Source organism: Rutidosis leptorrhynchoides, chromosome 2 (assembly GCF_046630445.1).
Source record: "Rutidosis leptorrhynchoides isolate AG116_Rl617_1_P2 chromosome 2, CSIRO_AGI_Rlap_v1, whole genome shotgun sequence".
Classification (NCBI taxonomy): domain Eukaryota; kingdom Viridiplantae; phylum Streptophyta; class Magnoliopsida; order Asterales; family Asteraceae; genus Rutidosis; species Rutidosis leptorrhynchoides.
The window spans coordinates 656,640,681-656,655,623 of NC_092334.1; the positions used below are offsets into that span (position 1 = coordinate 656,640,681).

Consider the following 14,943-nt stretch of genomic DNA (forward strand, 5'->3'; position numbering starts at 1 on the left):
ACAAAATAAATAAAAACGTGTATTAAATATTTTTATAAAATTTTTATATAATTAGTAACATCACTAGATACTTTAAAAAATATATAAAAATTAATTTTAAATTATTTTTCCTATTTATTTAATTATAGGCCGATTACAATGGTTAAATAATTAGAAAACATTAAATAAATAATATTTTGATATAAAATTTGATTTAATAATTTTTATAACATTTTTACATAATATAGAACCTGTAAAAAATATAAAATTATTTATTTAGGTCAATTTAATATTTATTACCTAATTAAATTTGATTAATATAAACCGAGTATATATATAAAGAAAAGTGGGAAATAAATACAAAAACTTGATAAAATTATTTTTATAAAATATCCTACTGAATTGTATAATTAACTAAGTTTATAAAAATTATAAATATAATATTTAATGAATTAATATTCGAATTAACATATATTAGTATGATTTTCGATTAACATAAGTATATTACATATACTAAATTAATATTATTATTATAACTTACGGTTAATAACTAAGTATACTATATAATAAAGTATAATGCTTATAATGTAAGTTAATAACAATACATTATTAATAAACACTTATTTTATAACTATACTAATTTAATAATAATAACTTATAGTATATAATATAAGATAATCAAATTGTTAATACATTAATAAATATAATATAATATATATAATAACATATAAACCTAAAGTGAAGGTTAATCAAAGATAATGTACAATTTATGTGAACTTCATCGCTACTCACGGTCGTAAGTGAATGATGTCTAGGTTGCCGTTTATGGGTAAGCTTGTGGATCTCGAATGCCATGACTTACATTCTGGTCAAGAGTCCTGGGCCCCCGGTTACATCTGGTCATTCCTGACTTATTTGATAGCAACGAAGTTTGAGTAAAGTTATACAACGTCTTGCTAAAGATTAACCCGAACTTTCTAAAATTGAAAAATTACTATAAGTGGAAACTTTCCATAAATAGTAACCTTCCGAAAAAGAAAATTCTTTACTGAACCATTACTATCAATATGGTACTATATACTATTGTCTGTTAGGCAATGTCTGATCATACGTTCTATCTCTAGGTTGAGATCTCGGTCACGTCCTTCCGTTCAATTCTTTCGTGGAATACTCTTTTGTGCTACTAAGGTGAACTTCATAGCCCCACTTTTTACTGTTTCATAACTGTTTTATAACTTTTGGGTGAGACACATGCTTGCTTTATAACTGTTTTACACTTAGACACAAATACTAAATTGTTAACTATGCTGTCATGCTTTGATTCATGCTAAATCCCTACCGTAATATCGTCAATTGCTACATTTAAATGCAAACTTAATTATTGTGAGTAGGCCTATTGAGAGTAACGTCTCTAACCATTTGACCGCTGGTCTTTGGTTACATAATAATGATTCCACGACACTGACAGTACAAGGTGTCATAGGGTAAACTTGTTTAGTAGCGATATTACAAACTGCAGCAACACTTTTAGATTGATAATTCTATATCAATCAACTTTAAACTAAATCTTGTGGTCTAAAACTTTGGATATTATTTATAAACCTGTGAATTTCACTCAACCTTTTTAGTTGACACTTTAATCATGTTTTGTCTCAGGTGATGATTGAGCTAGCTGTTTGCAACTTTGTGATGATAGATTTGATGCTTGCATGGAGTCCACATCGCATATTATATTTTAGTTCATAAACATTTATTTTACGTTTTAATAATAATGTAAACATGTATTACTGCTTCCGCTGTTTTATTAACAAGGGTTTTATTTAAAAAGTCTCATATAGAGTCGTTCTCGTTTATACAACTGTGTTATGATATGATTGGTCACAATTACTCCTGGTCCATTTTGGGGGATGTGACAGATTGGTATCAGAGCAGGCTGTTGTAGAGAACCATGATTGCATTTTAAGTGTGCCTTATACAATTAGGTACCTTAGCAATGTAGGACTACAACTTCCTTTGACTATAGTGCCTTTAATTGTTGCCTTTAACTGTTAAATGCTACACTATACTTTAGAAACTTTACTTATCTTAGAATGCCGAGCCAATCTAAGAACTCTGCTCATTCTTCTAAGTACTATTTAATTCTGTCACCACATTTAAATGCGACACCGTTCTCGACATTCCTATGTCATCTATCATGGTTTTGTGTATTACATATGTATTACATGAAATATTATCCATGATTTTTGAAACTCCAATATTTATTACTATTCATACTCAAACGTATATAACCTCCTTGTTATACCACGTACCTATATGCTTTATGCCTTTATGCATCGGTTTGCGAACCAGAAAATGTCATTGAGTTATCGAGAATCTCAAAGATATTATAATGTCATCACTACTCATATTCGTTACTTTTAAATCTTTGTTTTCTCGTTATTTTTGATCATTGAATTTTCTTGACGGATGGCGTCTACGAAACTCTAGAATGGAAGGGTTTAGATTACCAATTTAAAGGATCCTATAGCTCAAGCCCTAGACCTGAATAGGCCATTACGAATTGAAAGTCTTTAATCATTATCTGATTACATACTTATCATTTTTAATCTAGACACGTCATACTGCAATTATTGCATAAATGGAGTATAGACAAATCATATCTTATCATATCTATCCCAATAGACTTTGTCTAACACTTTTCCTAAATTTTCTCCGTAAATTACGGAAATCTTTTTCTATATATACGTATTCAAGGAGACGAATATATCATTCAATATTCAATACCCATTTCATATCAAACCTTATTCCAAACACATAATATGGATTTCTCACCAGATTCCTCAAGTTCCTCTAGCTCCGAAGATAGCGTGACGGGAGCACACCCACCGATCAATTACCGAGATTTCTTCAGAAAATGAGGATGGGTTCGCGAAATACTCACCCTATGGAGAAATGAAGAAGGTACTCCTTATCACGAGCCAAACTAACAACCAAACGTCGGAGTACTCGATCCGCTTACCGGCGAACCTGTTCGCAATACCACTTTCACTCTTTTCGCAAGGATTTTCCGCCTCGAAGGTCGACTCGATGTAGCCCAAGACAGTATTCGTCATCTACTCCCAAATTCTAACCAGATAGGGTTATTAGAAGAAGTTAGAAGACTTCGAACTAAATATCAAGAATTGACAAACCTTACGGAGGAATGGGTAGAACAAATCCATAGACTCGAGCAAAAAGTAGAAACCCTGGAGAAAACAGTGCACGATTTGAAAGCTAGGCTCACACCTACTACCCAAGTACCACAAGCAACACCAGCAACATAACCAGCACCACTAGTACCAACAATACCACCAACATCACCAACACCACAAGCATTGTAAGCACCATCAGCATAACCACCAACAGCATCAGCATCACCACCAACAACATCTGCATTTCACGCCTCAACATCACACTCAGTACCTCGGATATCAACATCATACGCCCCATAGATACCAAGGAATATTAGTAATAATGAGTTAAGATGTATTGACTCATTCTTCCTGAAGAATTATATATGTATACTTTATATATATATGGTTTGAAACAATAATAAATCTTTTCGTACTAAGCTATTACGTGTAAATCTTAACTAGTATGAACTACTTGGTTAATTCATATCACTAATATGCTATAATGTACATCCTTCGTTAATGACTTAATGATCGTTAATCACTGCTTCAGCACAATAAACTCCATTTCATAATAAATCATGTGTATTATTCAAATACATGTCTGATTTTACACTTCCATTTTCGATGTACTCGAAACTTTTTAGAAAATATTATTCGTGTCTTGTGAATTTCACAAGAATTCCACGAGCACCAACATCATATACCGAGGTATATCAATAACAATGAACGATGAAGTATTGATTCATAACTCCATTAAAGAAATATTCCGCGACGATTATGTAATCTCTCAAGTTTTGAAGATTATTTATTCTTGTTCCAACCGCAAATCAAATGATTTTAATATTATATTAACTCATTAAATCTATATTATATTTGAAGAATACATATATGAACGTATATCTCCATAAAGATTGTAATTAAAGTTCTTTTGTACAAACTGTTAATCGTGAAAATATTTTAACGGGTAGGTAATACCCGAGAAATATTTATATCTCACATTAATATGTTGCATTGTACATTCTTCAATTATGTTTCAATAATCAGTAACTATACTACTTACGTTCACAAGATATATGTATCCGTTCACTAAAGAACAACTATTTTCGTACAAATTCAATTACATATTCTAATTTTGACATATCAGAATCCAAGTAAAGCTTTAGCAGGTGTTATCTTCCTAAAGATTACTAAATTCATATATATATTCATTCGTATTTTGTGATGAATTATCACGTCAAACCACCAAAATTAGAACCATTGATGGTTACATCCTACGCTTAAACACTTCAAATTCAAAATTCTTGAAAACACCTCGGATTGATAATCAATGATTCAGATTCGTTAACCTTGAGAATGCTGACGAAGCAGCAAAAGCTATAGGTGGTCTTAATGGCCAAAAGTTTGATGATAAAGAATGACATATTGAAAAAGCTCAGATTTAGAACTGAAAAACGGATTGAGCTAACCATGAAGGAGACCATGGACAAATCACAAGGACTAAACCTGTAATCAAAGAATCTAGATGATTCGAATTCTGATGAAAACCACAAAAGATCTCCTTACGCATTCTAAATCCTTACAGAAGAATTTTCCTCATTATCATTGGATCTTAGAAAATTCTAAGATATCATCGTATCTTTCATTATAAATATCCTCTATATTTCTGAAGATAACTTCATAACTATTCTTGTCCGAAATTATTTATCACTTCGCACTATCTGTGTTACATAATAAAGGAAACTATTTTAGTTTCTATATTTCTATAACATACAAGTTTAAATTTTGAATGATTTGAGGTAGTGTTGGGAATTGAAACATGAGTTAGTATAATATAATGACGTCAGGCCAACGTGATTATATTATAGTAAGTCATGCTAAATTTTTAATGGAAGATGATGATTCATAGACTTTATAATCATCATTTGCCATGTTACATGACTTTTACATTCTACTTAACCTCTGAACATATCAAGAACATATATTCTTGATAGTTCTATCCTTAGTAATTCTAGTAATTTGACAAATCAAATCGTGCTATTACCTTTCCTTCTGCTTTGTATGTTATGATCATTCGAAACTCCATACCTACGAATTCTAGACCATTATTCGCTTGACTTGAAGTCGGGAAGGAAAAACAAGAGCATAGAGCTCCGACATATAAGGGAAAATATAAAGCCCGATAACAACACGGAAATTACAAACCGTGTATATCAATGCGTATAGCAACATAAAGACACGGGAGAATTAAAAACACTATAACCCCAAGGTAATTATAGAAGTAAACAGATTCCTCTGGGGGTAAATGAAAAAGAAGAATGACTGAAACGATAGTCAGAAAAATATCCAGGATAAGAACTGGATGGAGCATTTTCACAATCTTTGGAAGTATGAATCGAGAAAGAAAGTATAGAAGTGGTGAAGATAATGAAACAGAAGAAGCTAATTTATAGCAAAATTCTAGACACAACAATCAAGACAATTTTAATTTCCTTAATTACCGGAGAATCAAATCTTATACAGATTATAAAGATTTCCTTTAAGTCCCTTGAATTCCAAAAATCACCTTTAATTATGTCAAAAGTTAAGGCAAACTGATATTTCCTTATTTCAAACTTTTAAGATAACTTCATTTATACTCTTCCTATAATCAAATCGTTTTATCCATATTACCCAATGTTGATAAAACAATATTTTCAACTTATATTCATCATTCTTGTTGTAAAGAATGACAATTTCTATCAAATTTCACGACTATGATTTTCATGAACTCCTCTCTATTTTGTCTACCCTAGCGTGGTGGCATAAACGCTCAAGGTTTAAATGAGCTCGATATTATTCATAACATATTTTATATATCCAATTTACTGAAATGACTTGTATAACATCATCATTTTGAATGATCTTCGCATTAATAATAAAATGCACTTCGTAGAAGAACTTGTAGAAATTATGGTTTGTATGATTTTAATTCTTGAAACAGAACAATATTCTATCCGTTGGAATTCACGCAAGGCCCCGAGCATACATGGGATCGTGAAAACCAAATAAAACGTAAATATCCTCGTCTATGTACGAACAACACCGATTAATGGCAACAAAAAAATTTCGGGACGAAATTTTTTTTAACGGGTAGGTACTATAACAATCCTCATATTTCCATACCTGAATTGACTAATTTGACTATAGGGTTGTTATCCATACGTAATATATAATTAAATTTGACATTGATCAAATATTTATTTTTAGTCGACACTTTTTGTTAACTAAAGTTTACACTAATTATATAAAATAACTTTAGTTAATATTAATATTAATGCGTATTATATTTAAAACTATATGAAACATAATTATTAATTAAATGATAAGTTATTTTAATCATTATATATATATTTTTAGCTTATAAAAAAAAGAGATTTTTTTTTATAAATTAAATAATGAGCCCATGAATTTTGACTAAATATTTTTAAAAACAAAAACTTATTAAAAACATTTTTAACATGTTTTTATTTTTTGTCAAAATTGGCACCTTTATTTTATTTATATTTTTTCTTTTCACCAACCATTTTTTTCCCTATAAATACCAACTTCCATTTCATAAAAACTTGTATCAAATCTTTGGAAAAAATCTCTCACAAACTTGGGAAAGTACTTGAGGTATTTTCTATATTTTTTATCGAATTGCTTTTATTTTTTTGTATATTCTTTAAAAATTCGAATTTAATATATATAAATTATTTTTACATGTTATAATTAGTATTATAAGTATTATGATGTATAAAAATAATTTTGATAATTTATGGAATATTATTTATAATTAAATACGAATTATGTAGTATTTAAATATAAAAATAATATAAAATTAGTAATAAAATATTAAACAGTAATAAAAATAATTATAATTTTTTTTTGAGATTATTATACTTTTATAAACAAGTAAAAATTATAAAAATTAAATAAATGGGATGATTAGTATTTAAAAAAAATTACTTTTGCATTATTCTAAACCGAGAGAAATAATAAAGAAAATACAAAATAAATACAAACGTGTATTAAATATTTTTATAAAATTTTTATATGATTAGTAGCATCACTAGATACTTTAAAAAAAATATAAAAATTATTTTTAAATTATTTTTCCTATTTATTTAATTATAGGCCGATTACAATGGTTAAATAATTAGAAAACATTAAATAAATAATATTTTGATATAAAATTTGATTTAATAATTTTTATAACATTTTTACATAATATAGAACCTGTAAAAAATATAAAATTATTTATTCAGGTCGATTTAATATTTATTACCTAATTAAATTTGATTAATATAAACCGAGTATATATATAAAGAAAAGTGGGAAATAAATACAAAAACTTGATAAAATTATTTTTATAAAATATCCTACTGAATTGTATAATTAACTAAGTTTATAAAAATTATAAATATAATATTTAATGAATTAATATTCGAATTAACATATATTAGTATGATTTTCGATTAACATAAGTATATTACATATACTAAATTAATATTATTATTATAACTTACGGTTAATAACTAAGTATACTCTATAATAAAGTATAATGCTTATAATGTAAGTTAATAACAATGCATTATTAATAAACACTTATTTTATAACTATACTAATTTAATAATAATAACTTATAGTATATAATATAAGATAATCAAATTGTTAATACATTAATAAATATAATATAACATATATAATAACATATAAACCTAAAGTGAAGGTTAATCAAAGATAATGTACAATTCATGTGAACTTCATCGCTACTCACGGTCGTAAGTGAATGATGTCTAGGTTGCCGTTTATGGGTAAGCTTGTGGATCTAGAATGCCATGACTTAGATTCTGGTCAAGAGTCCTGGGCCCCCTGTTACATCTGGTCATTCCTGACTTATTTGATAGCAACGAAGTTTGAGTAAAGTTATACAACGTTTTGCTAAAGATTAACCCGAACTTTCTAAAATTGGAAAATTACTATAAGTGAAAACTTTCCATAAATAGTAACCTTCCGAAAATGGAAATTCTTTACTGGACCATTACTATCAATATAGTACTATATACTATTGTCTGTTAGGCAATGTCTGATCATACGTTCTATCTCTAGGTTGAGATCTCGATCACGTCCTTCCGTTCAATTCTTTCGTGGAATACTCTTTTGTGCTACTAAGGTGAATTTCATAGCCCCACTTTTTACTGTTTCATAACTGTTTTATAACTTTTGGGGTGAGACACATGCTTGCTTTATAACTGTTTTACACTTAGACACAAGTACTAAATTGTTAACTATGCTGTCATGCTTTGATTCATGCTAAATCCCTACCGTAATATTATCAATTGCTATATGCAAACTTAATTATTGTGAGTAGGCCTATTGAGAGTAACGTCTCTAACCATTTGACCGCTGGTCTTTGGTTACATAATAATGATTCCACGACACTGACAGTACAAGGTGTCATAGGGTAAACTTGTTTAGTAGCGATATTACAAACTGCAGCAACACTTTTAGATTGATAATTCTATATCAATCAACTTTAAACTAAATCTTGTGGTCCAAAACTTTGGATATTATTTATAAACCTGTGAATTTCACTCAACCTTTTTGGTTGACACTTTAAGCATGTTTTGTCTCAGGTGATGATTGAGCTAGCTGTTTGCAACTTTGTGATGATAGATTTGATGCTTGCATGGAGTCCACATCGCATATTATATTTTAGTTCATAAACATTTATTTTACGTTTTAATAATAATGTAAACAAGTATTACTGCTTCCGCTGTTTTATTAACAAAAGTTTTATTTAAAAAGTCTCATATAGAGTCGTTCTCGTTTATACAACTGTGTTATGATATGATTGGTCACAATTACCCCTGGTCCATTTTGGGGGGTGTAACATTTAGAAACGTAATTCTTTTTTATAACTTTTTTATTATTTTATAAAATGAAATTCAATTCCATTCCATGTAAAATAGAACACATTTTTCACATTCCATGAAATTTATCAATTCCAATTTTTATTCGGATTTCAATTCCTTTGACACATTCCATTCCATCCAAAAAAATTCCACGAGCCAAACGGGGCCTTAAACAACTGACTTGTCATGGTTACATTTGCCATCAAATGTTATTTAGGGTTTGAAACATAACATATCTTTTTTTCTCTTGATAACATTAAATCAAAAACTTTTTAGTATCAAATTTTATTTATTAGACCACTTTAGTCGTCTAAAATCTAAATTCCGCATCACAAATTTAAAGTAAATCCATTACTTCAACAATGAATGAACTCACTAATTTGATAAATCATTTATTTACATAGCACAAAGTTGATAAATATTGCATCTTGACATATTGCATTATCACCGCTCAATTTGACTGTGGGGTTGGATTGTTTGGTTTAGTCTTCGTCAGGATTCGTGATTATTGTTCGTGTGCTTCGACTCCATGCTTTTTATCGGGTGATTGCCTTTACGTGATTATGTATTGTGTCTTGATTTGTTTAACGAGGAATTCCCTTGATGGATTGATCTTTCATATGTGTGTCTTGTAGAATTCGTGTTTTAGGATCGTTATTGTGTTTGTTGTCTTTGGGGTTAATGTTTGTGCATTAGATTTGTACGTCTTAGCATCATCATCGTGATATTATCGTTGACTCGTTGTACTTCCTAGCATCTTGCTAGTTTTATTTAGTAATATAATCATTATTTCCTTTCAAAAAAAAAAAAAAAAAAAAAAAAAAAACAAAGTTGATAAATGTTACAATAAACTCACTAACTTTCGATAATTTGGTAAATCTAGCTTTCATTGACTTAATAAAAAGGTCAAAAACTAAAACATATTTTTTTTTTTTATAAAAATAAAAACATTAGATAAAACAGAAAATATATCACATTACCTTGTAAATAACAACAAAACAAGGAAGTATGGCTCTCGGATTATAAACGTACAATTCCTCAATATTCGAGTATGACCCGGGTGACCCGGCAGCCATTGAATCGTACGGTCCATCTTCTTCTACCAGCGCGTTTCCCGCCACGTGCTTTTTCACTTTCCCAGCAATGACTCGACAAACAAGCATCGCTTGTAATCCACGCGCTATACCCACGTAAGAACCATGTGCCCTGCCACTACTTGCGGTTGTGCACACACCTTTCCGTACACCATCACTGGACTTAGGGTTTTGAAAACCGTGACGGATTATAGTGCAGACGCCGCAGCCGGGAACCGAGCCACATAAGCTAGATGAGCCGTTTGAGCCGAGCGAACAAGCGAGTGAAGTGCAGTGGAAACGGAGTAGCTCGTTGCCGTCCGCGGCGCAACGGGAGGCGGTGGCGGAGGTGACGGTGGCACGGATTTTAACGGTGTCACGACAGTCTTCGAAACGTTGAATAGTCCGACGTGTATTGTTGACTTTTAATATCCGCTCGATTGTGAAGATCGGATGGTCCTTGTTTTGCCAGCTGGATTTAAATATTATTTCCACTATGTTTCGACCCGAATCTTCGGGTCCAAGCTCCGAAACTACGGAATCAAAATAAAATTAGATTAGTTTACATAAATTCCCCTCTTACAATTGATAATTAACCTTTTACATAAACTTTTTATCTTCAAATTCGTAAACACAACCAAAAAAGTGTAGGAAATAATAACAAAATTTTATTTTTATACGGAGTATTATATAAACAATTAACAAGGGTAGAATACATAATCGTAAATTATGTATTTTATACAGTGAACCTTTAACTCTAGGCACACCACATAAAGCATATATCAAATACCCAATGTCTAATTATTAAGTGGTGCCAACGAAGCATTGATACAAGAGCATCCCTTTACCTTTGTATTGGAGCTGGAGGTTAGATCATGGGTTCGAGTCACGCTATGTCCATCCGATTATTTAATCTGTCTGAAATATGAATATCCAGATTGACCCCAGGGGGTTTTCTCCCAGATCAATTCAAGATTCAAACACAGTCCACCTGCCCCTCGGGATGGTTAAAAAATCGGGCTCTTGTAATGCGATTTGGGTTTCCTCCCGAACGCGTGTGTGTGTAAATGATGAGTGTCGTTGAAATAAATGATACACAGACGCAAGTTTGCCGTCAAAAAAATAATTATTAAGTGGTATCGATGAATTAGTAAAAATTGTCATTTAAGGGTTCTAAACAGGGCAAATGTTAGTTGAGTTTGTGGCTTCCAAACATAAAGGTGTAAGTGTAATATATATGATATTAAAAGAGTGGAAAATGCTAACGTTAAAGTTGTCGTTAAGGTGCATAAAAAATTTGTACAATTCAATAACTGCCACAGTAAAGTCAAACGTAACTGCTACGAACAAATTTTGTTATGCATCTTAAGATAGCCTTAAGAATTATCATCATTAAACTCTTAAGTAAAAAATTAGAAAAAGAATTATTTGTCAGTTGACACTCCCAAAATTACAGTCATATGTCATGTTATTATTTTGTTCTAATAAAACTTCAAGTTACTCTCTGATTCTAAAACTTGTGGCCCTTTTACTTTAAATAGCATATGAATGAAAGTGCCATTTCAGTGGAAAAAATGTCTTTTCCCCTTAGAACGAAGGCAAATGTAATGTAGAAATAATACTAGCTAGATAGGAAGGGTCCCAAAATTACATGATTACTCATGCTGAGAAAAAGAGCACACTTGTACATGGTAAAAGACACTAAAGTCACTTGATATTTATCTTTTTTGTCAGCCATTCGGTGACATAATAGAATAGATACAATCACATCACATAACGGTTTATCCAATAAATTAAAATAGTCTTTAGAAACATAGAAGGAATTTAACTTTATAATTATGTGTATATTTGTTATATTATCATTATGTTAATGTTAATTATTAATTATGAGTAATTAATTTTTTTAAGACAAACAAGTATATAATTAATATGGAGTATAAGTTAAAAAATGGTACAAAGAAAAATGACATTATGCGTCTATATATCATATATCAATATCAGTATCAGTATCATTTATATATACACAAACATAAACAATAAAAATTATACCAGCATGCTTAACAGCTTGATGATGTTCTAAACTCTCCATCTTTGGGAACACTTCTCCACATTCTGAACACAAACAAATTGTACTTCTTGGAATTCTATGCCTGCAACCTCACAATACATACATTACATTACATTACATTTTATTACGGAGTATTAAAAAGCACTACTTTATTTTAGTAATATAATCATTGTTTCAAAATTTAAAACATATAGTATCTTGTGCCAATTCCATATGTTACTTTAAGAGTTTAAGTAGCCTAGAAATAATTTATTAGTATATTATTAGATTTAGATTATAAAAAATGCTTAGAATAATAAAGCTTAAGTTTTCACTAATGCTTAAGATCTACATAGTATTTAAATTCTTATAACTTTAGTTAGTTTTGTATAACACTTACTCATAGTCTCTCCATTTCAAAATTCTAAAATATCTCCTTTAGAAATTTTAATTGGACTTAGATGAGTATTTAGTAAATTTAAATTTTGCTTTTTAATAAATACAAATAAATAATTGAGAGTAATAAACAAAAGAATAAATTGAAAAGCTTAGTAAAATTTAAATTAATATAGCACTAGTTATTTATTTGTAGGTGTACAATTATTTTGTAGCATAGTCACTTTTTGGGACGAAAAAAGTACTCCGTATATAATACACAGAGGAATATTCATTTGAGTCCATAAATTAAGTTGAGATTCAAGGGACCAATGAGAGCGCGACATGTGTCGCGAAAATCACATGTGATTGAAAAAAAAAATTCAAAATTTTTTTTAAAAAAAAAAAATTTTTAATTTTTTTTTTCGAAATTTTAAAAAAAAAAAAAAAAAATTTTAATTTTTTTTTTACAATCGCATGTGATTTACCTGCACAATCACATGTGATTGAATTTGTACAATCACATGTGATTGGGTTTACAATCACATGTGATTGACATGCATAATCACATATGATTTTTTTTTTAAAAAAATCCGAAAAAAAAAAATTTCGGGAAAAAAATTCGAAAAAAAAAATTTTCAAAAAAAAAAATTTAAAAAAAAAATTTGAAAAAAAAAAATTTTCGAATTTTTTTTTCCAATCACATTTCGCGCCATATGTCGCGTTCTCATTGGTCCCTTTGTTTTCAAGCAAATTTATGAATGCATTACTACAGTATTAATTATTAATTATGGAGTACTAAACTTAGTAAAGAAAGGTGGTGACCTTGAAGAATCAACAACGGCATGGCATTCATAACATCCAGAAAGCTTTCTGAATTGCATGCCTCTAGATGATGACGTGTAACTACCCTGACCGTAGGATTTAACTGAAGAAGGTGCACTATTACTACTACTACTAGTAGTACTAGTACTTAGGTGTTTCTTTCTTCTAAGATGTTGACCAGAATCTTGACCGACGGTGCAACTTTCCGGCGAGTTATCAGCTCTATGAACAACTCTAGTAGTACTATTATCATTAGCAACATCTTTAAAACTACATATAGAACTACAAGATGTACTCAACTTTGAGTACCCATTATTATTCGGGTGGATCTTTTGATCCGACCCGGAAACAATAATATCCATCTGTTTACATTTTAAAAGATTCTTGAATTGGTCCCAAGATGATGATGATGTTGATGGTTGTTGTTTGAGTTTATGGTTTTGTGAATGATGTTTTCTTCTACGCTTTGTGGGTTGTACTTTAGGAGTTGTTTCAGAAGGTGGGATCGGAGTAGGGATTGCCATGAGAGTACAACAAAATGATGCAGGATTGCAGGAAAGAAATTATTAAGAAGGTGTGTTGTTCATGGATGAAATAAAGATGCCTTTGAAAGGTGGTTTGCTTCTTTTAATGAAGAGTGTGTGGATCTGATACTGATGGAGATAAATTTGAGGAGGCAAAAAAAGTTGGTGGAATTTATTATTATTATATTTTTCTATAAGATTTGTACTGTATCGAGTATTATATTAGGGAGTATAAAATTTTTAATCTTAACCGTAAGGTTGTATTTTTAAAAAATAGTTTGTGTTTAAATGATGTTACAAAATGGTTAGTCAAATACTCTTAATATAGAGATTTTCTTATATTATATTTGATTTGATGATTTTTAAAAACTTATATTTGATTTAAAAATCAAATGCATGTATAAACAATGGTATTATATATTCAGTTGGTTGAAGATACGGAGTAATTTTTTTTAGTACCACGTACGTGATTATTATTATTATTATTATTATTATTATTATTATTATTATTATTATTATTAACTTAAAAGTATTAAAACTTACAAAAAATTAGTGGGAAGCCTAGAGACAATCTGAGCCCCCACACCTCTAGCAATAGCAAAACCTATTTTAGTAAAAATATGAGCAGCAGCACCGGCACCAATATCTTGCGCCATCGAACTCTTCTGAACCCGCTTTAGCAAAGAAACAGCCTCCTTCTCTAATTCTCCAAGGGAAGAAAATGAGAAAGGAATGAAACCATAACCAATCGCCTGACAGCTAGATTCGTACTTGACCCGCTTCCGACGAGCCGCATCAACCACAGCACGTCCAGGGACAAAGTCAGAAAGCCCAGACTGTGTCAAAGGAGAAGACCCTGTCAAGTCAACACAAACATCGCGACCACAATCCCAGGAATAAAGTAACACATCTGCAGGTCTGAGGGCCCTGTCGTTCCCTCCAGACAACCCAATCTCAACCTCCTTTCTCTCTGAAATCCCAGATCGATAACAAACATCAACAAGGGAATCC

General features: G+C 30.2%; 1 protein-coding gene across 1 annotated transcript; it reads right to left on the minus strand.

Moving 5' to 3' along the window:
- Positions 1–10,059: 10,059 nt before the first annotated feature.
- Positions 10,060–13,932, minus strand: LOC139890175 (uncharacterized). Its single transcript, XM_071873072.1, has 3 exons — positions 13,409–13,932; positions 12,211–12,311; positions 10,060–10,694 (listed from the first exon to the last, which is right to left on the minus strand). Exons 1-3 carry the CDS (start codon positions 13,930–13,932, stop codon positions 10,060–10,062), a joined length of 1,260 nt encoding a protein of 419 aa, XP_071729173.1.
- Between the last annotated feature and the right edge of the window lie 1,011 nt (positions 13,933–14,943).

Excerpts from the sequence above, each read along its gene's own strand:
- LOC139890175 (XM_071873072.1), bottom strand. The coding sequence starts at position 13,932 with ATGGCAATCCCTACTCCGATCCCACCTTCTGAAACAACTCCTAAAGTA. Across the intron at positions 12,312-13,408 it reads GCCGTTGTTGATTCTTCAAG|GCATAGAATTCCAAGAAGTA; the intron begins GTCACCACCTTT and ends GTGAGGTTGCAG. Across the intron at positions 10,695-12,210 it reads TCAAGCTGTTAAGCATGCTG|TTTCGGAGCTTGGACCCGAA; the intron begins GTATAATTTTTA and ends TTGATTCCGTAG.